General features: G+C 37.6%; 2 protein-coding genes and 1 long non-coding RNA gene across 4 annotated transcripts in view; 2 read left to right on the top strand and 1 right to left on the bottom strand.

The window, feature by feature from the left end:
• slc4a3 (solute carrier family 4 member 3) overlaps positions 1-5,464 on the top strand; it is a 69,428-nt gene extending 63,964 nt beyond the window's left edge. Inside the window, exons 14-23 of the mRNA XM_079619335.1 lie at positions 41-259; positions 930-1,078; positions 1,224-1,418; positions 1,933-2,136; positions 2,468-2,557; positions 2,766-2,932; positions 3,063-3,316; positions 4,393-4,562; positions 5,057-5,230; positions 5,328-5,464. Of these exons, the coding sequence (XP_079475461.1) occupies positions 41-259; positions 930-1,078; positions 1,224-1,418; positions 1,933-2,136; positions 2,468-2,557; positions 2,766-2,932; positions 3,063-3,316; positions 4,393-4,562; positions 5,057-5,230; positions 5,328-5,405 (1,700 nt within the window). The 3' untranslated portion in view covers positions 5,406-5,464. The remainder of the gene's footprint in view (positions 1-40; positions 260-929; positions 1,079-1,223; positions 1,419-1,932; positions 2,137-2,467; positions 2,558-2,765; positions 2,933-3,062; positions 3,317-4,392; positions 4,563-5,056; positions 5,231-5,327) is intronic.
• A 7,294-nt stretch (positions 5,465-12,758) lies between these two features.
• LOC307002090 (uncharacterized protein) lies at positions 12,759-23,233 on the bottom strand. Of its 2 annotated transcripts, XM_079619338.1 has the most exons (6): positions 22,851-22,910; positions 19,680-19,733; positions 18,582-18,671; positions 16,263-16,335; positions 15,879-16,056; positions 13,040-13,545 (listed from the first exon to the last, which is right to left on the bottom strand). In XM_079619338.1, the coding sequence occupies exons 4-6, from the start codon at positions 16,321-16,323 to the stop codon at positions 13,317-13,319; spliced, it is 468 nt and encodes a 155-aa protein (XP_079475464.1). In that variant the 5' UTR covers positions 16,324-16,335; positions 18,582-18,671; positions 19,680-19,733; positions 22,851-22,910; the 3' UTR covers positions 13,040-13,316. The 2 variants fall into 2 exon arrangements, with proteins under 2 accessions (XP_079475463.1, XP_079475464.1); XM_079619337.1 differs by lacking the exon at positions 19,680-19,733 and having other exon boundaries at positions 12,759-13,545; positions 22,851-23,233.
• On the top strand, positions 18,176-18,883 carry LOC307002092. The gene is made up of 3 exons (XR_013798420.1): positions 18,176-18,479; positions 18,598-18,701; positions 18,798-18,883. It is a non-coding gene; the product is annotated as an uncharacterized lncRNA (long non-coding RNA).
• Positions 23,234-23,664: the final 431 nt, after the last annotated feature.

Below are 23,664 nucleotides of genomic sequence, written 5' to 3' on the forward strand. Positions count from 1 at the left end.
TCTGTTCTGTTAATGTTGACCTGTACTCTTTGCGTTATAGACGTGAGTACGGATGAACAGGAGGAGGAAGATCAGTTTGATGTTGACCCTCTCAAGCGCTCTGGCATTCCCTTTGGAGGTGTGATCCATGATATTCGCCGCCGTTATCCACGCTACCTAAGCGACCTGAAGGACGCCTTGGACACACAATGTTTTGCTGCTGTCATTTTCATTTATTTTGCTGCTCTTTCGCCCACTATCACCTTTGGAGGTTTATTAGGCAAGTGAGACAGTGACGCTCTCGTCCCTCGACTCAACTTCTGTCTTTGATGTTGGAGTCTGTATAATATAGAAGTATAATATAGAAGACCATTCCACCACATAAGAAAAAAAAACACACGCTTTGATAAATCAGAATGATGACATGAAAATGTCATGAATATGAGATATGAGTGTCACAATTTTGACTTTCATATCATAAATATGACGTGTCATATATGACTTTTTATCTCATAACTGACTTCTTGTCATCATTTAAACTTTGTTTTATAAATATGACATAGTGTGTAAATATGACATTTTGTCATAATTACGAGATAAAAAAATCATTGAGCTTGTAAGTCAGCAATTACTTTTTTTCTCATAATTCTGACTTCATCTCAGTTATGATTAGCATCTCATAATTTTGACCTTTTTATATTATAAATATAATTGACTTTTTATGTTATAATGTCTCTCTTCATTTTGATTTGTCAATTTCCATTTTTTATCTCATAACTATGACTTTTATGTCATAATTTCAATTTTTAATCTCAGAATTATGACGTAATAAGTAAAAATCAGCTATTTATGTCATAATTACGATTTATCAGAGCATGATTTCTTTTTCTAGTGTGGCGGTAATGAGTTTCCATAGTATGATTTGATACTTTATAGTCTCATTTATTTAGGTGAGAAGACACAAGGCATGATGGGAGTCTCTGAGCTCATCATCTCCACGGCGACAGTGGGTGTGCTGTTCTCACTGCTAGCAGGACAGCCCTTGCTCATAATTGGTTTCTCTGGACCACTTTTGGTCTTTGAGGAGGCTTTTTATAAGGTACTTTTTTGTCTTTATGGTTCAAAGCAGAAAAAGGAGGTAGTTTCATTTCATTAACATTGGTCTGCCTTTCTATCTTCCTGTTTCTCTCTTTTTCCTCTGATATCTTTCCTATTGCTCCTTCTTTGTTCTTCCTCATTTTCAGTTCTGCCAGGCGCAGGGCTTCGAATATCTCACAGGCCGAGTGTGGATCGGGTTCTGGCTCATCTTCATTGTCCTGGTGATTGTGGCAGCTGAGGGGAGCTTCCTCGTGCGCTACATCTCCCCTTTCACCCAAGAGATCTTTGCGTTTCTCATCTCTCTCATTTTCATCTATGAAACCTTCTCTAAGCTAATTAAGGTACAGATTTAACGCCACCAATACCAGCATGTGCAAAGCCATCGTAGGTGTGCTTCAGATGTGTAGACTGTGTCTTCTTTTTGCCAAATTCAAGGGCATCTTTGCATGTGCTTAGTAGGCATTCCCATAATACTCTGCAACAAAACTTCTTCCAAGGTGAATAAGAGAAATGTTGATTATGAATACAAACTGAAGATCAGATAGTGTTGTGCCTTATAGCTTAGCAACATGTTAATGGCAAACTCTTTAAAATCATGACTCAAGTCTCCCATGCTGCTCTTATAGGGTTCACATTTTGTATGATGCACAGACTTTCTGAACATGTGTAGCCCTCCAAATCAGTCAAGTGAGGTCATGTTAGGTGGTAGACGGCAAGAAACAAAGTTATTGTATGCTATTGGTAGTTTGCTGTTAGTGTACGGTGTGAAGAAACGTGTTTATTTACATTTATTAATTTTTCAGATGCTAGAATCCAAATGAGGGTAAAATAAATAAATGTGTTTTTTTCCCTCAGGTGTTTCAAGAGCACCCTCTGATGAAGAGCTACCCTACAGCTCCTGTACTATCTGCCTTCAAACCCATAGACAAAGGTGTGATTGCGGAACCCATCCTCAACCAGCCCAACACAGCCCTGCTATCCTTAGTACTCATGATAGGAACCTTTTTTGTGGCCTTCTTTCTGCGGAAATTTCGTAACAGCAGATTCCTCGGTGGAAAGGTAAATATAAAGCAAAATATAATTATTAAAAGGAATATATTTATCTGAATCTCTATCTATCTATACCAAAAAATTAAGATATTCATTGAAAGCAATTCTTCATATATTGTACAACTTTGCTTTTCAAATAAATACATATTATTTTAATTATGTTTTTACTGGGAAGCAACAAAAATGCTGATTGCAAACATTATTTTTTTTCAGTTATGATTTCTTGTGAGCAAACATTTTGCGCTGACTAAAAGGTTTGCCATCCTCTCTGTGTGTGTGTGTGTGTGTGTGTGTGTGTGTGTGTGTGTGTGTGTTTGTGTATCATCTGTTATCACCGAAGGCCAGACGAATCATTGGTGATTTCGGGATTCCTATCTCTATACTGATCTCCGTGCTTGTGGACTGCACCATCCCTGAAACATACACACAGGTAACCACACTCTTAAACTCTCACGTGCACTATATATTACCGCAAAGAAACCCCTCTCCGAACGTACTCTTCTTATTAAGTACTGGCCTGTAATTGGAGCCAGGTTTCTTCCGAGTCTGCATTACAGTGTGGTTGGTTTGGCAGAGTGCTGTAACCAATGAAGCCTGGGATCTCTGGGATACGAGCGCTTGTGTTTTTGTGGTTGCAGAAGCTGAACGTCCCCTCTGGTTTCTCGGTCACATCCCCGGACAAACGGAGCTGGTTTATCAGTCCGTTTGGAGATAAACAGCCTTTTCCGGTTTGGATGATGGGGGCCTCAGTGATCCCGGCCCTGCTTGTTTTTATCCTCATATTCATGGAGACTCAAATCACCACGTGAGTAAGCTAACATTACACGTACAGTCCTTTGCAACACATCTTGTGATGTTAAATTTAACCTCAGATGGAAATGCAATCAATTTTGTGGCTCATTGTAGTCATTCCAAAAATGTCATCCTGTCTGCAGCTTGATAGTGAGCAAGAAGGAGAGGCGTTTGGTCAAGGGTTCTGGCTTTCATCTGGACCTGCTTCTGATAGTGACTTTGGGAGCTATCTGCCCACTCTTCGGCCTGCCCTGGCTGACTGCCGCCACTGTGCGTTCGGTGACCCACGTGAATGCTCTGACAGTCATGAGCAAAGCCACTGCCCCTGGAGAGAAGCCCATGATCCAAGAAGTTAAAGAGCAGAGGGTGACAGGGATGTGTGTGGCTATCCTAGTGGGTGAGAAACACTAAAAATAAAATGTATAACACATATTGATAGATGACTGACTCTAAATTCTGATTGGATGAGCATTTTATTATCACACCTGTGACCACACATTCTAGATAAACTACTGTTCAAAAGTTTGGGGTCGGTACGATTTTTCAATGCTTTTGAAAATAAGTCTCTTTTGCTCCCCAAGGCTGCAGTTATTTGGTCAAAAATACAACAATATCAGTAATGTTGTCAAATATCATTAACATTTAAAATAACTGTTGTCTTGTTTAAAAAATTACAAATTAATATTTTGTTCTTATGATGCAAAACTGAATTTTCAGCATCATTACACCAGTCTTCAGTATCACATGATCCATCAGAAATCTTCATTATTATCAATGTTGAAAATAGTTTTTGAAACCCTTTTTTTATTCATTGATGAATAGAAAGTTCAAAAGAACAGCATTTATTTGAAATATAAATATTTTATAACATTATGTAACATTATGCCTTACTGTAACTTTTGATCAATTCAATGCATCCTTGCTAAATAAAAATATTAATTTCTGAGCCCAAACATTTGAACAGTAGTGTTGGTGCATTCATGTTCAGCCATGTTACTATAATAAGAAGTTTCTGCCTGTTACTATGGCATTGTTTGTAAAAGTTAAGAGGTTTAATGTGTGGCTTTGTTATTGCTGACAGTGAAATATTTCATCAGTACATTAATTCCCCTCCATATTATGTTGAAGAAGTGATAAATGCATTAAAATAATAAAATAACACCAAATTGCAAGTTTAAGTAATTAACTGCTAAGGCTGCTGCTATTTTATTTGTATTTATATGACATCCCAACAGCCAAAAGGAAGAAGTCAGAGTTTTCAAAGTTTTTACTACTTCAAAACTAATGAAAATGAACATCAGAAATGCGCTAAGACGCTGTGTTGATTGGCAACCATGAACATCCTGCATTTAGAACAATGAACTGTTACTTGGTAGAAGAATAGTTTAATCTGATTATCAATATATTAAATTGAAATATGTATTGAACTCTAGTGTCCTTTTGATGAATTTATGAATTATTTTGTCTGTGCAGGGATGTCTATAGTGATGACAGATGTGCTGCGTCATATTCCTCTGGCTGTGCTGTTTGGGATATTTCTGTACATGGGCATCACTTCTCTTACTGGTATCCAGCTTTATGAGCGAATCACACTCATGGTCACGCCGGCTAAACATCACCCTGACCACATCTATGTCACCAAGGTAATCAGTTCTTCCCAAGAGTTAGAGCTAGTGGATGCAATGATGATCATCTGTGTTTGTGTTGGATTTAGGTGTATGCTACAAGTTTGTACTAAATTGACATCTGGATTCTCTTTGAACGTTTTTTTAAGCACCCACAAGGTGGCGCACAAATCACCATTGCATTTTGCACTTTTTCACAGAACCCCCAAAATTAAAATGACAAACCACTTTTAATAAATATGAACACTGTATATAGATTACATGCACAGTAGGGGTCCAATGTCTGAGACCACATTGCTTGAAAATCTAATTTTTTAATTTAAAACAAATAACTAAGAAATATTTAATATTCTGCTCTATTTCTGTTGCTTATGAAATAAGCAAATTTGTGTCTGACAATATAATTTAAGCAAAAATATGATCTATTACGGTATATTATAATAAAAAAAATGCTATTATTCTGAGTTTTCAGACCTGATTGTAATTCTAGGCGTAACTTGTTTGACATTCAGGTGAAGACTTGGCGTATGAACATGTTCACCATCATTCAGTTGTTGTGTATCGTCCTGCTGTGGGTGGTGAAGTCGACCATAGCCTCTCTGGCCTTTCCCTTCATCCTTATCATGACCGTACCTCTGCGTAGACTCATCCTGACCAGGATCTTTGAGGAGAGAGAGCTTGCTGCGGTGAGTCCGCGTATCCATGTTGTGCTCTCCTTTACACCTGATGATCTGATCAAAACCTGGTTTTGATTTCATTTGAACACATTTTTTGTTCTTGCAGTTGGATGCTGATGAGGATTCGCCCAATTTTGATGAAGATGGACGCGATGAGTACAACGAGATCCACATGCTTGTCTAGATGCAGGTCACATGGCTCACCTCGTCACTGACCAATCGATCGCAGGTCTATGCATAATGGGAAAGGTGTACGGAATCTGAAGAACTCTGATGTACTGCCGTCATTCAGAATAATTTCATGTGTACTTTGAAATCATATTTTGGATACTTATTATTATTATTATTATTTATCTTTTTTCTCTCTCTCTTTTTTTTTCTTCTCTCTCCCAAAAACGTGGCCTACATGTTTGACTGCTGCTGCCCAGTGACCTTTGAATATAATATAATATATATAGATATGGCCCGTGCACCTTAGACCTCCCAAAGTGCAATGATGGTGAGACAAGTCCAATAAGTTGTGCCTGTAGATCTTTGTTGCCTTGTACTGTACTGTAGGCATTGACCACAGGGTCTGAATATTACAGTAGCATGACCTCTCAGTGCCCTTTCGAGTGGTCAATCCCTTTGCTGTGCAGTCCCGTTGCTTGAAAACAGTAGTGCAGTCCCTTTAGACGTACTTTATGCAGTAGTGAGATTACTTTGATTGATGTATGCAGTAGTTACAATACATTTAAAGGTGCTATATGGAATAGCATGCAGAAAATGTCCCTGCTTCCTGACAGATATCACTCTCAGCCTGTCAGTCATTTTGAATTAAGTTGCTTTTGGGAGTTAACGGAACGAACCGTCGAACATGATTTCCCTTCCAAACAGATTCACTGCTAAAATTTTATTTTATTTACAAGAGATGAATTATCTCTCAGAACATGATTTCCCTTCCAAACAGATTCACTGGTAAAAGTGTATTTTATTTTATATTATATTATTTATTTATGTTATTTTTATTTATTTATTTGTCTTGAAGTTTCCAAGAGTGATTGATAAGTTTCTTTGAGCAACTCAGCTTTATTATGCTATATAAAAATGTAGCATTTAGAATTTATAGGGTTTATTGCCCAAATCTGTTATTATTATAAATATTAGTTCATTCAAGTCTGTGTGTTTTCGATATAGATCTTTTCAGAGAACTAATTCCATTCCTTATGCTGATATACTGCAGTGTATTCGGGAACAGTTCCGCTGAAATAGGTTAAAGCCATAGAAACCTGGATTTCGTTGATTGCATAAATGCTAACTTTTTGAATCAATACGATTCCAAAAGGCTGTCAACTGCCAGTGTGTATGGATGCACTTATTGCTACAGTTTAGACCGGAGGCTTCGATGAAACGTACTGCCAAATTGTTAGTCAAGGGTCATGGAGGATAGCTACAATGTGCATGACCTTTTAAAATCCTTGTTTAGCCAACAAATCCATGTTTCCCTCGCCTTGATAAAGCCTTTAAAGGTGATGTGTGTATTTTCTGTGTTAAAATACTTTCTTCAACCTCACTTAATATGCAGCAACATATTGAAAACAATGCTCTGTTTGTTTGAGCATCCCAACCAGCCCGACACAATCAGCCGACGAGTTTAGTTTAGTGCGGGACTAGCAGTTTGACGTTCGAGTCACCTGTTTGCAATTCCATTTTGAATTTTGAATTTATTATTTTTTACTTCATCTCTTTCTTTGTGTTTTGATAAAGAAATTTCCTCTGATCAAAACAGTCTCATACTTAAGGCTCAGTCGGACCTGAAAACAGGAAGAACGGTTCCATTACAGTCATGTTTTGAGTTCGGACAATTGCCTTTAGAGAAAGCCGCCCTTTTGGACTGTAAATAGCGTGCCGTCCATGCGTGTATTGAATTTGTTAGTGCGTAATACAGACTTCTTGGTCTAGTCACGCTACACTAGCTCATTTCATCACAAACACATATTCCACATGTGTTTCTTTTTGCTCTTGTCGTTTCCCCGTTTTTTTTAGCGTGAAAACAAGGGGAAATTGTGCAATATAGGAATATCTGTCATGCAGTGCTATGCTTCTCTGAATAGATGTTTAGTTTCTTGGAAAGCACAAAGCTAAGTGCTGCTTTCGAGCCTGAGAGCGGTAAGGGGAGATCTGTGGTTGTGAATGGCAGGTCTTTGAAGCACTTAATACGAAGCCACACATCTGAGGTGTTTTGCCCTGTATTCTTAGTTGAGCCATCGGATAGCTCTGTCCGGAAGCCAAAAGGCTAAACTGATGTTAAAATGTTGGTTTTAATTTTTTTGCCCTCAGCATTTATTAGGGATGTAGCTGAGTGATGAAATCAGATGAGGACAAGCCAGATGTAATTGCTTGAGAGTCGGATTCCCGGTGTGTGAAGCCTTTGGCTAGCTCATCGGACGGTAAGCTACAGATCTCAGTTTTAGCTACATATGTTAGCTGACCAAAGGCAAATGTTATTGCTCAAAAATGGCTCTTTTTGTAGCTCAGGAGATTTTTTGAAGTTCTGAGTGAGGTTTTATGTAAGGTAAATGGGAATTGGCATTCACATTCCTTTTTTAGTTCTGTAATATGACATTTCTGATGAAACAGGATTTTTTAATTCGTTAAAAAAATATAAGATGAGACTTGATTTTATAAATTAAGAATTAGTTGGATTGTGAAAAGTGAGCATTAAATGGCAAAATGGAGACGTGTGGTGATGTCGGCAAACAGGAAAGTTTGTTCAGAGGTAGAGTGAGTTGTTTCACTTTTAATGAGGACAAACATTGTTTCCTTTGGAATAATGTGCACCGAGGTCAGGAACATGCTTTAATGAAGTAAGTTGGATACATTTTGTCTCCATGTTGACTTGGTCTCAGATATTTTTCCAAAAATTACTTGGGAGAAGTTAAATAAAAATGAGATGATTGTGTATGTTGTTGCTATAAAACGAACGTGGAAAGCAGCTCAGATAATCTGGTCTTGAAAACAAATTGATGAAAAATGTGGAGCATTTGCTCCATTTTCTTTCAATTTAATCTCGTTTTCAATGATGCTTAAACCAAATGGAGATATTCAAGAGATATTCTGAGTAATTTTTCTTTCCAATTGGGTTTGGAACAAAGCTCCTTGGTTGCTCTCAGAGCTGATGTTTGCTTGGGGTTATTAGTTTCTTGTATATCTTGAAGAAGTTTAAAGCTTTATGGAGAGTCTGAAATGTATCGCACTGCCACTGATGCTCACACTGCCGTCACAATCTCTGCAGGCATGCTTTTGGTTTTCTGAGTTAGTGCGATCCAAGCAACAAAGGCAAGTAAAAAAAACCGATGTTTTCCAGGGGCTTTTCGATCTTCATCTCCCACTGTGAATTAGCACAGTAAGCAGGAACGCTAAGTTGCACAGATCTGTCCATTGCACTGTTTACATGATTGGCTTGATCCATGGATTGTGCGCATATAGGCCCCACTTTGTGTGCTTTCACCCCTAAGAGTATAAAGGTAAGCAGTGACGATTTGGATGCATCTTATTGTATTTGTTGGTTTTCATACTATCATGTTTCTGTCTATGGCAGCCTTTTAACCAACTTCGAGCTTGTCAGAGTATCTAGCACCTAGTAGATCGGCCTCCATTTTCGATATTTGATGATAAATTGTGCTGCTCCTCTAACAAATTTTATCCAATCTTTTCTCCAATGATCTTCAGATTAAGTTAAAGGGACAGTTCACCCAAAAATGAATATTCTGTCATCATTCATCACCCTCATGTGGTTCCAAACATGTATGACTGTGGACCATAAACATACATATTTTGAGATACAGTGGAAGTTAATGGGCTCCTGTGTTGTTTGGTTCACAAAATATCATCTTTTGTGATCTGCAGAAGAAAAAAGTCACATGAGGCTGAGTGATTTTGGGTGAACTATGTCTTTAAGGGAAACAGACTGAATGGTTTGGTGACGGGTGACTTGTCAAAAATGTATTTGCTTATAACTTTTGAACAATTTAACCTGAAGTTAAACCATTTGGCCTCCTGATTCCTGGAGTTAGCCTATCTACCATTCTGGTACCAAAACAAAACTTATCTTAAGCTTGAAAATGAAAGAATGGAAATACTAAACTCTGGTAAACATCACTTGATACCCTGAGCAGTTTTGGGCCAAAACCTATAGTGATCACCAAGTTTGCTGCTATTAGTTTACATTGAATTCAGTTCTCTCTTAGATTGGTTTTCAAAACCTCTTTCCTGTAGCAGCAACAGCATTTTCTGCTTTCTACTATCAGCCGTGGCAGTCTGGTTCAGCAGCAAAAGATTTATTCTAGATCAGAAGGGTGTTGTTTCAAACTGTTTTCAATGACTAACCTAGTTTTGCGAATGTGAATAATATTCCTTCAGTGTTTTTCCTCATAATTGCTGCAAGCAATATGTTTGACATGGAATTCCCCTTCAGGTTAGGAAATATCAGATCATTGCTTTAAGCACAAAAAAAGGTGTTTTAATATTGAATTCTCTGAGCCACAGATGTGATGCAGTGAATGTACATGGAGTGGCGTAGATGTCTTGCACCCACAGAACTGTTACAATGGATATAGACGGGTTACTCACCCAACTAACCAAGTATCTGGGAGACTTTCACCTGATGTGGAAGTCCAGAAGCTCTCCAAAGTTGAAGTACAGGGTTTGCGGGGAGCTCAAAGATTTTCGGTACCTCGCTTATTTTAGGGTCATGTGAGAAGTTGAAAAAGGAAAAACGCTTTGTGTGGATTTGGTTATTATGTGAGATAATAAAAAGCACTGCCATTTCCTGTTTGTGGTTTTTAGGATGAAAAGGAAACGGTATGAATTGTGCAACCGCAAAATGTGTGTCTGAATGAGTGCGGTTTTGGTGGATGGTGCCACCCTGTATGTGCAGACCACCCACCCGATGCTATGAAAGATGTGTTTAACTTCATGTCTGATGCCTTTTACACTTGCTTGCATTTTGTTTCATGTTGTGAATTTTAAATGTACACCATTCTTCTTCCCGTTGTGATGAAATGGATGACAATCAGAAATATTTGCAGTCAGATTATATTAATCTCATTCACACCCAACACATTTTAGCAGTTCACACAGACCACACAAAAGCCAGTGTTTTGGTTCTAACAAAGCATTTTACTCGGTTGTAAACAGTTAAGACTACAAGCTGAAGATACTGAGACTCATTACCTCTGTTACATGCTAATTCAAACAGTGCTAATTTTAGATCCAGATGAGACAACCTCTAGATAACACACACACAAAAAAAAAAAGAGTCATGGCAAATCCTTTAATTATTTTATGTAGTGGTTTTTGAGTTTGCAGCATTTTAGACCATGTCAGAAAGACCTCTAGTAGATCTCTAAAAGTGTTGCCTGGTCATAATTAAGACGTGTAGTTTGTCTGTCAGAAAATAAGACAAACATTTTGAGTTCATATGGTGAAAATTATGTATTACTTTAGCATTAGCAATACTGAAAATACTATGATGTTATGTGTATATTTAATAGCAATTGCTATTCTGTAAAAAGAAAACACTGTTTTCAGAGCACTGTAAAACAAATTGTTATTTTTTTGTCTCAAAATAAATATTTATTATGTGTTTCAAATGTCTTTGCATTGACTGTTTAAATGACTGTGTGTGTGTGTGTGTTTGTGTGTGTGTGTGTATATCTCGGTGTATACCTTTAAGTCTGTCCGACATTTTTCTTTTAAATTAGCATTTTTATGTTTTTAATTTTACTATAAATAAGTAAATATAAATAAGGCATTTCAATAACTGAGTAATAAACTTTTCATTGCCATTCAAGTAAAATTATTAAACCTAAACATAGGAGCCTGATAAAAATGCTAATTTAAAATAAATATATCAGACAGACTTTTTTGCATCTGCATATGTATATGTATTATTGTTTGAAAGTCTCAGGTTGGTAAAGTTTTTTTTTTTTTAACTTAATACTTTTATTCAGCAAGAATGCATTAAATTGATCAAATGTGACAGTAAAGACATTTATTATGTATAATAAATTCTGTTTCTGTTCTTAGTCCACTCCTGTACTCCCTCTACTGCGAGGCAACACACAACTCCAACGCCATCATGAAGTTTGCTGATGACACAACAGTGGTAGGACTGATAACTGAAGAACGATGAAACTGTGTGCGCTCTGGTGCCAAGAGCATAACCTCTCCCTCAACGTCAGCAAGACCAAGGAGATTGTAATGAACTTCAAGAGATAAGATGGAGAACACTTCCCGTCAACGGAACAGCAGTGGACAGGGTCAGCAGCTTCAAGTTCCTCAGTGTCCACGTCACATGGTCTGTCCACACAGAGGCAGTAGTATCTCCTCTTCTTCCTGAGACGGCTGAGGAGGTTTGTCCTGAACCTCCGCATCCCCAAGGCTTTCTACACCAGCACCGTGGAGAGCATCTTGACTGGCTATGTCACTTCCTGGTCCGGCAACAGCACTGGCCTTAACAGGAAAGCCCTGCAAAGGGGGTTGCGAACAGGTGAGCTTCCCTCCCTCCCAGACGTCTACACCAGACGGTGTGTGAGGAAAGCGTGTGGAATCATCAGAGACTCCAGCCACCTGAGCCATGGGCTGTTCTCGCTGCCATCATCGGTCAGGCGGTATCACAGCGTCAGGTCCCATACCAGACGACTGTGATCAGACTTCTGAACTCTTAAACTCCCACATTCAGCCTTTTATAGTCTCACACCGAACCCTTATATGCTGCTCTTTAGATATAGTTATCCTGATTCACTGGCTGACACGATAGTCTGAATGTTCATTCAACTGACTTGAACTAAACAACTAAACGGACTGATCGAACCCACTGTTCATAATCACTTGTGTACTCGTTGCGACAGTATTACATTATATAGTATTTTACATGATATATTTGTGCGGGATATATATATATATATATATATATATATATATATATATATATATATATATATTCTGTGCATTTGTATCTTAAAGCTACACTGTGTAGGATTTACTCCCAGCGAAATTGTATATGATTACCAACTGAATATTACTTTCTAGCCCCTCCCATTCCGAGGGCGTTTTAACTCCTACGGTGGCCGTAATATTTCAAATCTGCCGGCAGTCGCGAGTAATCTCCCCACAAAAGGTGCCACAAAGCGCGAAAGGCGAAGCTTGAATTTCCAGGTATGTCCCTCTTTGGCTAATGTATTTTCAAGATGGAGGCTCAACATGGCTTCCGCCATTCGAGCGACTTGCTCGTATGTATTCTGAATGGCAGATTCTACGCTTACGAGAATGAGAATACTTGATTAGTTGGTGGAAGTAATTACACACGAATGAACACATAATTTTGAAAGAACAAAGTGGTTTTTGCCAAGAATCAACTTAAAAAATGACACAGTGCAGCTTTAAGTGTATATTGTATAATATGGAGTTAATTGAGTATATGTAGGCTATTTATTCTTTATGTATATATGTGAGTAAATGTATGTATATTCTATATATATATTTTTTTTCTGTTAAATAAAGGAACTCTTGGTGAGAATAAGTGTACATTTACATGAAAAGAATGCATTAAAAACAGAAAGGTTTTTCCTTTGCTTTTTTTACGCAGAGACAACTACTTTGTCAAAATGATCCACATTCGCATGGATCTGTGAAAAAAAAAAAACTAAAAACGCTGTATTATACTGTCAGGCTAGTAGTTGGCGATGCCACTTTGTAAAGAAACCCTACACAGCTATAGACTGAACACATAACACGAATGCGCATGCCGTCACCTTTTTTTTTCCTTTTTTTTTTAACGATAGTAAAGCTCCGATTCCTGCAGCTCATGAACAGTAGAGCAGGAGAGCAAGGTCATGGATTCAGAGATAAAAGCATCTGCCAAATATAAATGTAATCTAATATGGTCTTTTAGGAAACTTAATAGCCAATTAAATGGTGCATTAAATATCATTGCAGATATTGTGAGTGTCAGGGCTTACAAAACATCTGAGAATACTTTGATTCATTCACATGATCCATTCTAAAAAGTAACACTCTGTCTTATCATTGGTTTTCGTTTGGCAGTTTATACTCATGGAGAAATTTTGAAGTACTGGCAGAGGAACGGTATTATGAGCGGGGCGATGACGCAGGGGACGATGAGCAGCAGAAGGATGGGCACACCTGGATCCTTCATATACAAGCACAGAGAAAAATACACCTCATGGATTTCCATCAATATGTGGTGTCTGTGGGAAGCGTCCATACAGCATGTGGTGTTAGACAGATTCTCAAGGCACATCATCAGGGTAACGTAGTGTCTGAGAGACCAAAAGAAACAGCAGGTGAATTAGAGACAAACTAACTCCTTTATTATTATTATTATTATTTAGCCTACTCTGACACTTCCATACAAAAATGCGCTAAAACATGATTCAATGTTCATTTAACCTACCAAGAAGTGCATGAACTATACACTGTTTATTAATTTAATGTCAACAGTAAAATATATGGGAAATGTTACTCCCTTTCACAAATTTATATATGACTGTGTATAGAGAGGACAATATATAAATTATATTATATATATCATTATATAAGTTGCATTTTATTGCTTGCTTTAAGCATTGTTTTCTCAGTTTATAACTGTACCCATTTTTTAGGTAATGACCCAGCAGTTGAGAACCACTCGTATAAGCTACTCATTAGCCAAACCATAAACATGTTGTCCTGCGCCCCCTGAATTGCAGCGACAGCCCTGGCACTACAGAGAAGTTGAAGGTAGGCTACGCTGTAATTTGTTGGCTCATCGAGATACGCAATTACTTGGACTAAATTTTTAGCTTTAAGACGACCCACATGGGCTGGCCATCGTGAAGATTGAAGAGTGTAAAGTCATCCTATGTGTTTGGCATTACTGTTCATAAAAATCGGATGTTACAAAGACCCCAGGGAGGCAGCAAGACTGGACTTTCCCATGACTCTAGACTGCGCACTGTCTTTGAGAAGTCATTCAAATTCCTACTGCGGGACATTGTTATTTTTGTCCCATTTAGATGGATAGATAGGAAGGATGCATCCATTCATTCATCCATATCTACTGTATCTAATGAGACAAAAATGGATGGACGGACACATGGACGAACAGATAAATAGATAATAAGATAAAATATTAATATAATTATAAATAAATAAATTGCATGAAATGAAATTATAAAAATAATAAATGAAATAATAGAATATATATAAAATAAAATGAGATCAAAGAATACAATAAAATATTAATTAAAATTACAATAAGATTCAACAATAAAATAAAATATTATAAACCTAAAATAAAATGTAAAATAAATTAATAAAATGAAATAAGGCAAAATAAAATAGTAAAATAAAACAAAATAAGCTTGCTATGATTTTTTTGTTGTTGTTATTTTTAAACATTACTCTACTTTTAGTACTTAAACCTATTTCAGTTAGTTGCCAAGGCAACATTTCTAATTCATGTTTAGTTTTTCATCAAATATTTGTGATTTTATTTTATTTCAATTAACAAAAATGTTTTTACTAGTTTTACTTTTAGTTAACGGTAATTACCCTTTTTGAAAGCTCTAGATCACGGGTACAAAACTCAGGGTACATTTACACGATAACGATGTAATAAAAACGGAAATGTTTTTGCGTTGCGTTTTTCGCGGTCATCAACAATGTTGTCAAAACGATCCCTGTTCACACGGATCCCCGAAAGTGACTAAAAATGCTGTATTCTGCTGCCAGGCCAGTAGTTGGCAATGTTACAACACTACACTACTATACTGAACACATGATATGCATGCGCATGGCGGCCCTGTTTTCACCAATTCGCGATTTTGTAGTTTACACAGAGACGATAACGTTATCGTTTTCAAAAACTTGCACTTTGAATCCTGTTTTCAAAAGTTTGTGTTTCCAGGCCCAGGAAACACAATTTTATGCATTTTCAAATTTGTATGCATTTTGCATAAAAAGTGTAGCGTTTTTAATTGAAACGGTGTGTGTAAACGGCCCCTCAGTTCTTGGAGGGCCACAGCTTCAACCCTAATTAAACACATCTGATCAAGCTGATCAAGTCCTTCAGGCTTTTTTTGAAAACTACAGGGCTGCGTCTGAAATCGCATACTCTCTTGAGTAGGGGCTTATTTCAAATAAGTAATTACTTAATGACCGCTAAAAAATTATGCTCTAAATAGTATGCATGTGTGTAGTATGAATGTAATTTGGCTACATTAGCCATGTTGCTTCATTATCATGTGACCAACCAAGAGTCAGTTTTGTTGCTTTACTGCCATTCACAAATCCTCTCCCGTGGCCTCATGGGATAGTACAGTAGTGTCCATCCATAGTATGCACACTTCAAAATCTCACCGCAAGTAGTAGGTCATCCGGCTTTTGAAAATTCAGTACTGTGAATTTGAACGTGCTTCTTTTGTCACATACTGTTTTTCGCCTACGTATATAGTAGGGAAGTAGGCTATGCGAATTCGGATGGAGCCCAGGTTGAAGCAGGTTTGGAAGTTGGAACTAAAATCTGCAGGGCTGTCACGGCCCTTCAGGACCCCAACTTTAGGAGAAGTTACAGCTGCTTCTGTCAAGCTAATATAACAATCAACTATCTCACCTTCTAGTGGTTGGCCAGGGACAACTGAGTTGGTAGTCAGTGGTTGCCATGTTCTGAGTGAACGGCAGAACACAAGATTCATGAACCGTAGCATCAAAGGTTACTTTGTCACATGGCAGCCGCAGACTCTTGCACCTTTTTGACAGCGTCCAGGGGTTTTCTTCTCCCTTCACCAAGACTGGGACAAAGTAAAAGAAGATGCATTAGAAAAGATGCATTAGCCATTTCTACAGCCACTAAAAGACGTATAGTTTACAGAAAGGATGATTTCACGTCTGTAAATGACCATTTCCTTTGGACTAATTGCATTTGCTTGCTACAGACAGAGGAGGGAGGGTCTGTTGAATCTCTCACAAAGGCAGAGAGGGCAGCGATTGTGATTACCTGCGAACGCTAAACACACGATGAAACGGGCAGAAATCACACAGGCCTCGCTTCTCTCCATCCCTGTAGAATTCTGGGAAAAGCAGAGAACCTGTGAGTTTTCGTCAAACAGTCCAAACAATGCCTGTATTAATGGCGCGATGCCTTTCAAACAGATCCGTGAAACTGGCCCAAAGGATATTCTTTATCTTGATGAGAAATATAAGCCACGGCAGGCTGAGGAGGTGGTCTCATAAAGCACAATATTTAAGTGGTCTCTTTGTCCGGGCTGACATCGTTATGGCTGCGGTCCATTTGCTCACTTTATCATGTTTCCAGAGCTCTTGTTTAGAGTTCCCCTCTGATGAGTCTCCCACATTTGGTGATTTATATCTCCTAAGTATGCTTGACTTTTACTGACATGGGCAAGATGCACATTTTCTCTTGGCTCTGATTTAATGGAACAATCTTTCCACCAGCGTGTGTCTCAGCTGGGCTCAAACAGTGTCAAAATATTCCAAAAAGGCTCATTATTCCCGCAAGCACTTGTTAGCTTTTGCACATTTGTTTTACACCCACCATCCTTCATTATGAAACATGTGTGAAAGACCTTTTATTTACAAAAACAAGGGTTCAGATTACAGTCAAATATATCAAATTGGCTTTTGGAAAGTTAGTCTCAAACCCAAAGGAAAATATTGCTCAGAGACTTCTCGTTCATAATTCATGAGACTTGATGGAGAACACATACAGTTATGATTCATTAGTGTTACATATGTTTCAAAAGTGGAAATTTAGGAATAAAATGGGAAACTACAAATTTAAGATCTGTTAAATTTCATTAAAGTATCAATTTTGTCTCAGATGTTTCTCCTAAAAAAAGAAGAAGAGGGGATTTGTTGGTCATACACAGCACTATTTTCAACTAAATTTTTATGTGTTTTACACTACAATGGCGTTTTGGGGGGTCTGAAAACATAAACTTTTGAAAATGGGTTTCAAAGTGCAAGTTTTTGAAAACGATGCCGTTATCGTCTCCATGTAAACCACAAAAACACAGTGAAAACAGTGACGTCACGCGCATGTGTATCACATGTTCAGTCTAGGTGCTTAGTGTTTCTTTACTAAGTGACATCGCTAACTATGGGCCTGGGCCATGAATTATACAACATTTTTTCGTGGATCCGTGTGAACAGGGATCTTTTTTACAACGTTGTCTGTACACGAATAATGCAAACTAATAAAATCAATAGAATGTTTATTTAAAGTTATAACAATGTTCTCAAATGTTAGCATGACATTTTTGCTTTATACATCGTTCATAGAGTGTTTTTGTTCTGAAACATTTTAGTTGGATGTTCTTCTGGATGAAACTACTTGTTTCAGAATGTTCAGAGAACACTTGAAAAGTAACATTCCCGTAATGTTTGAAGAATGATAAAATGGAATGTTGCCTTAAAGTGATAGTTCACACAAAAATAAAAATTCTGTCATCATTTCAGTTGTTCTAAACTTGTATGTGTTTCTTTCTTCTGTTGAACAGGAAAGGAGATATTTTGAAGAACCCAACAGTTGCTGGACCCATTGACTTGACCATAGTTTGATTTTTTTTTAAATATATACATATATTTTGGTTGACAACATTCTTCAAAAGATGTTCTTTTGTGTTCATCAGAACAAAGAAACTAATACAGATTTAGAACAACTTGAGGGTGAGTAAATTATGACAGAATTTTCATTTTTGGGTGAACTATTCCTTTAACGTTTGTATAAACATTTAGCAAAAAACTTTTTTAAAACATTTAAAAAACTGGAAGTTTTCAACGTTCAGAGATAATTTCGAAACAATGCTTTTATAACTTAATGAGAACGTTAGCAAAGCATTCTTTGAACATATCTTTGTTAGCTGGGAAAGAGCTATACAATTAGTGACAGTGCAATTCAAATGATTTGGTATTTGATGAGAATAATTTGAGTCTATAATAATATCTTTGATTCGTTGATCTTTTTGATTGCAGACTTAGGTTTTTTCTGGCAAATGTGAGACATCAAGATCTCCTCTGAGGCTTTAGAGGAGACATTTGAAAATACTACGTCCTTTTTTTCTAGAGAAACATCTGAGAAGCAGGATAACATTTGCGCTCTGTAATCTCATTGCTAAATGGTTGAGATGTGTACAGCCATCTGTACAACATGGATGTTATGACCAACGCTTTGCCATTCCCACATCACTAACAGGTGGACATTTTCTGCATGATCTTTAGCACCACTATTGTTAATATATATTATATATATATATATATTTTCAATACAAATCCAGCTTTTAAAATCTGCACTTACCTCTCCTTCGGAGCAGCCTCTCAGATTACATCACCTACTTATGCTGGAGGATAAATTCAAGTATCTTCAGAGCCCGTGCTGGGATCCACTCTAATGGAGAGAGAGAGAGACAGAGTGCATGTACGCAGTCACTGAAACTCTTGATGTTAATTAGAGTGGGAATTTGCTTTCGCAATGACAGCCACTAAGCCTCTGGACGTCTGTTTCCTTTCCCAGGCTGCTGTGTGTCCTTCCCTTTCGTTCTCAGGGCATGTGATCCACGTTCCAGTGTGTACCAGGCCTGATCACAATAAACATTCCCACCAAGTCTGGCTATTCATTTCAAATTAATTTGCTGCATGACATATTTTAGTATGTATTGCTATGTAATCGCAGGGGGAATAACCTTTATTTTAAAGGCAATGTGAAACAGCATTTTAGGCATGGCATACTTAAATACATATCGCTAAAGCATTGCATGACGATAAAATAATTTTGGTATTAAAAAATAAGAATAATAGCATGATAAACACCGGATAAATCACTTTGAAGTCAATATTAAACAGCATTTTTGACATTACATACTTAATGGAGTTAAAGAATTGCAACTGCAAGTGGATAAAATAAAATAAAATAATTGTTGTATTAAAAAACTGACCAAGCCACTTTAAGGTCAGAATAAAAAAAAAACTAATTTTAGTGCTGCTTAAGCTTTGCAAAGGGGGAAAATAGTAAAAGAAAAGTAAAGATAATAAATAGTAAATAGTTTTTGCTACTGAATGTTTTTTTCTTCTTCTCTACTTTAAACTAAACTTCAAATGTCTTTCCAACCCATTTTACTTCCATAAAGTGTTGTTTTTCTAAGTGAAACATGATATTTGTAGGATATGACTTGATTTTATCTGATAAAAATTCCCAGGACCTGCATGGGACAAAATAATAATTAATACCATGCACCTATCATTCAAAATAAGACCAGGAAAGTGATTTGGAAAGTACTGCTGACTTTAAGAGTTGTGTGTCATGCACATATACCCCAGAATCCCCTTCATACTGGCCACTTATACATGCCATGAAGCAAGTTATCTTTATGAATAATCATGCCGATGTTTAACTCACATTTACGAGTTCTGTCATGGATGGTGCATGCTGGTCTGCACAATAAATGCTGGTCTGATGATAAAATGGTGCCAGGCACACAACAAAAAAGAAGAAGAAGAAAATATCAGGGATTCATAACAGCACATTTCCCATCCATGCCATTTTGCAGCATATGCACATTTCATAAATCAGTTCCTGCAGGGCAGACCTTTCCGTGACCTCTGAAAGGAAAGTGGGGATCTATTTGTGTGTGTGTGTGTGTGTGTGTGTGTGTGTGTGTGTGTGTGTGCGCGCTTGTGGAGGGGAAACATTTGTAAACATGAATTAGGTATGCAAGTGAAACAGCAGAGGAAAAAGGAAAGCTGAATCAGCCGGGTAGTGCCTTGAACCTTTTCCATTAAATCATTTCCCCGAATTCTAACCATAAAACAAGACGGCTGTCTGAAGCCCGGCCAAAAAGCATTAATAACTCCTGCGTTTTGTTTGAGTTTTAATGCTTCTCCAAAGTTGAGGTTTGGGTTTGTACAACAGAAGAACGAGAGTAGAGCTGGCACTCCGTCGCCTTTAATAAACAAAATAAATTGCACATATTTTCAAAAAGGGCAGAATTTAATAACTCAAAGAGCTTATTTTACACGCTTGGTTACAAAATCTTATCTTTCACTGTTCGGTTAAGAACTATAGCGTACATTGGCTAAAACAGACATTTCATATTCAATGCAATATTTTGATGCACACATTTGTCTTGGCCATCACAACAGTTTTGCTCCATATAGTGGTTCCCAGATATACAACCCCGAATCCAGAAAAGTCGGGAAATTTTGTAAAATGCAATAAAATGAAGAATCTGTGATTTGTTCATTCTCTTTCAACTTTATTTAAGAAAATATTTATGTTCACTGAATTGTATTTTGCAAATTACATTTAGATTTTGATGGCTGCTACGCACTCCAAAAACGAAAGGCAAAATAAAAGTGAAAAGCTTATAGAAAATCCAAGTTAAACTCATTTGAAACAGTCCACAAAGGTGAATTGGTAATAAGTGAGGGTATCGGGCATTCGGGGTTGAGTGTAAAACGAACATCTCAGTCTTTGCATGTAAATATATCACTTTGTGCCAAATATCATGAGAAAATTGTCAAATGGTTCAAAAATCACATTTCTCAAAGCAGGATTGCAAAGCATTTAGGTCTTTCACCATCTACCATACATAATATTGTGAACCGATTCAGGGAATTCAGAGAAATCTCAGTCTGTGTAGGGCAAGGCAGGAGACCTCTGTTGAATTTGCGTGACCTTTGAGCCCCCAGAAGGCATTGCATGAGAAACCGTCATGCTACTCTGCTAAATATAGCCATATGTGCTAGGGAGTTTTGTGGAAAACCGTCACTTAAAACAGTCTGCTACTGCATCAAGGAATGCCACTTGAATCTCTGTTGTATCACTTCAAATTTTCAGTCAACTTGCTATGCTCATAATATAATTTGCAATGAAAATGGATGTGCAAAGTAGAAGCATTTCTAGTATTGGTCTCAGACTTTTGGACCTTACTCTATTTAAATGCATCACCCCCAGGAACCCTAGATCAATGTTAACACCATCAGCAGATTTCCCACATACTGTTATGTCAACATTGGAACATATACAAGGCCTCCCATAGTGCAGAATAAATGTAAGTGCCGTATCCATGACTTAGACAGCATGCTGAAACCTAAACGCACTATTGAAATGTTAAGCCTGCTGGAGTCTGACATATGTCAGGATGGATGTCTTTAGTTTATATTTGAAATTACATTATTTAAGGCATATAGTTTCCAGAGTTTTGACTTGAAACAAGTCTGGTCTACTTTGCACATTATTCTGCTCACTAAGTTTTGTTTTTACATGCTTTTTAATGGCAGGGAAATCTGAAATGGATGATACCATAATCAAAGGCACAGCAATCTCAGCATACATTAGTACAGAAAACAAAATTAATGACTGGAAATGTGCAAAATAGAGTGCTGGATAGATTATATATTTTTGTAGGCTAAAATCCAGACACGATTTTGTATTTTAGCATTTCCGGTTACATCGTCCTGAAGTCAATGCATGTTTTGAATGGGATTTTGGTTAAATGCCTGAAATAAGGTCTGTAGTTAAAAACAAGCTCAATAAAAATTTTCACGTTTTATTCTACAACATGAAATCTATCAGAAATGCCCCCTTGTGATTGTTAAATAGTTTTGTTTTTTAAAGATACTAACTGTTTGGTTACCCATATTGTTCAGCACAAGAAAGACTTTCATACAGGTTTGGAACAACTTGAGGGTGAGTAAATTAAATAATTTTCATTTTTGGGTGAACTATCCCTTTAAATTGTCTTGAAAAAGTCGGTTGCTAATAAATGGCTAAATTGGACTACAGTGTCACAAACATTGTTATTTTTTTCTTAGTTTCATTTTCATAGACTTTAAGTTTGTTATTTCCTGTCACATGTGTTCCTTTATTTAGTTTCCCACCACGTATTAGTTATTGCCATCTTTGTGGGGATATTTTGACACTATAATGGTTGCGCGCACACACACACTCTCTCTCTCCCACACACACACTCTCTCTCTCCTCTCTCTCTCCCACACAAACACTCTCTCTCTCCTCTCTCTCTCACACACACACTCTCTCTCTCTCCTCTCTCTCTCTCACAGACACACGCACGCACTCTCTCTCTCTCTCTCTCTCTCTCTCTCTCTCTCACACACACACACACACACTCTCTCTTCTCTCTCACACACACACTCTCTCCTCTCTCTCTCTCTCACACACACTCTCTCTCTCTCTCTCTCTCTCACACACACACACACACACACACACTCTCTCTCTCTCACACACACTCTCTCTCTCTCTCACACACACACACACACACTCTCTCTCTCTCTCTCTCTCTCTCTCACACACACACACACACTCAGTCTCCCTCTCACACACACTCGCTCTCTCACACACACGCACACACTCTCTCTCTCCTCTCTCTCACACACACACGCGCGCACGCACACACACACACACACTAACGATTATGTTTGCCACTTATCCCGCGATTGTCATACAGTAGGCAATATTGTAAAAACGGCTGTCCCCAAAGCAATATTTGACGCGATTTGCCCCATATTCTTGGGCACAAAACTGTTGATTAATTTCTCCCTCGCTTACCGCATCTACAGTAGGTTTCCTTCGGAGGAGTTTTGCCGCTTCCCACAACCAAATGTAACTACAGCGCGGACAGTCTCTCACAAGTTAGAAAGAAAACACAAAGCCAATCAGTTTAGCGATGTGTGTTCAGGAGGCGGGACTCAGATCTATTGTATAATTGGCCATTTTTTGAACGACGACAAGCCAGAATGAAAACAAGCGGGAATGAAAACAAGCAGAAATGAAATAGGAGTAACGAGGCTATTTTTAAAATGTAAGGAGTAGAAAGTACAGATAATTGCGTGAAAATGTAAGGAGTAGAAGTAAAAAGTCGGCTGAAAAATAATTACTCAAGTAAAGTATAGATACCCAAAATTTCTACTTAAGTAATGTAACGAAGTATTTGTACTTCGTTACTTGACACCTCTGGTTACTATGGAGATTCATTAATCATCACAGGTGTTTATCATTATTTCTCTCATTTGCTTAGTATAACTTGCAGTCTTCTCAGTGTTCGTTTGTCCGGTCACGTTTCCGCATAGCGCTTGGTTTTGTTTGCGTGTCTTGTTTTGTATTACCTTCTGAGTGGATTATTAAAGACATTATACCTGATATTCATCTTCATTGTGAGTTCCTTGCAACTGCTGGTGTCATACAGAGGTTGTAGAGGATATTAAACATCATGCCATACAGGAAAACGAATTTACTCAATAGTTGTTATGTAGCAGTGTAGATAAGGGAAACAGTGAATGGGATCCTTTAAATATCAGTTTAATTGAATATCTCACAAGTGTCCACAGGAGAAACAAAAGACAACATAACAGCTTGCATTAAC

Source organism: Phoxinus phoxinus, assembly GCF_949152265.1.
Source record: "Phoxinus phoxinus genome assembly, chromosome: 7".
In the NCBI taxonomy this organism is placed as follows: Eukaryota; Metazoa; Chordata; class Actinopteri; order Cypriniformes; family Leuciscidae; genus Phoxinus; species Phoxinus phoxinus.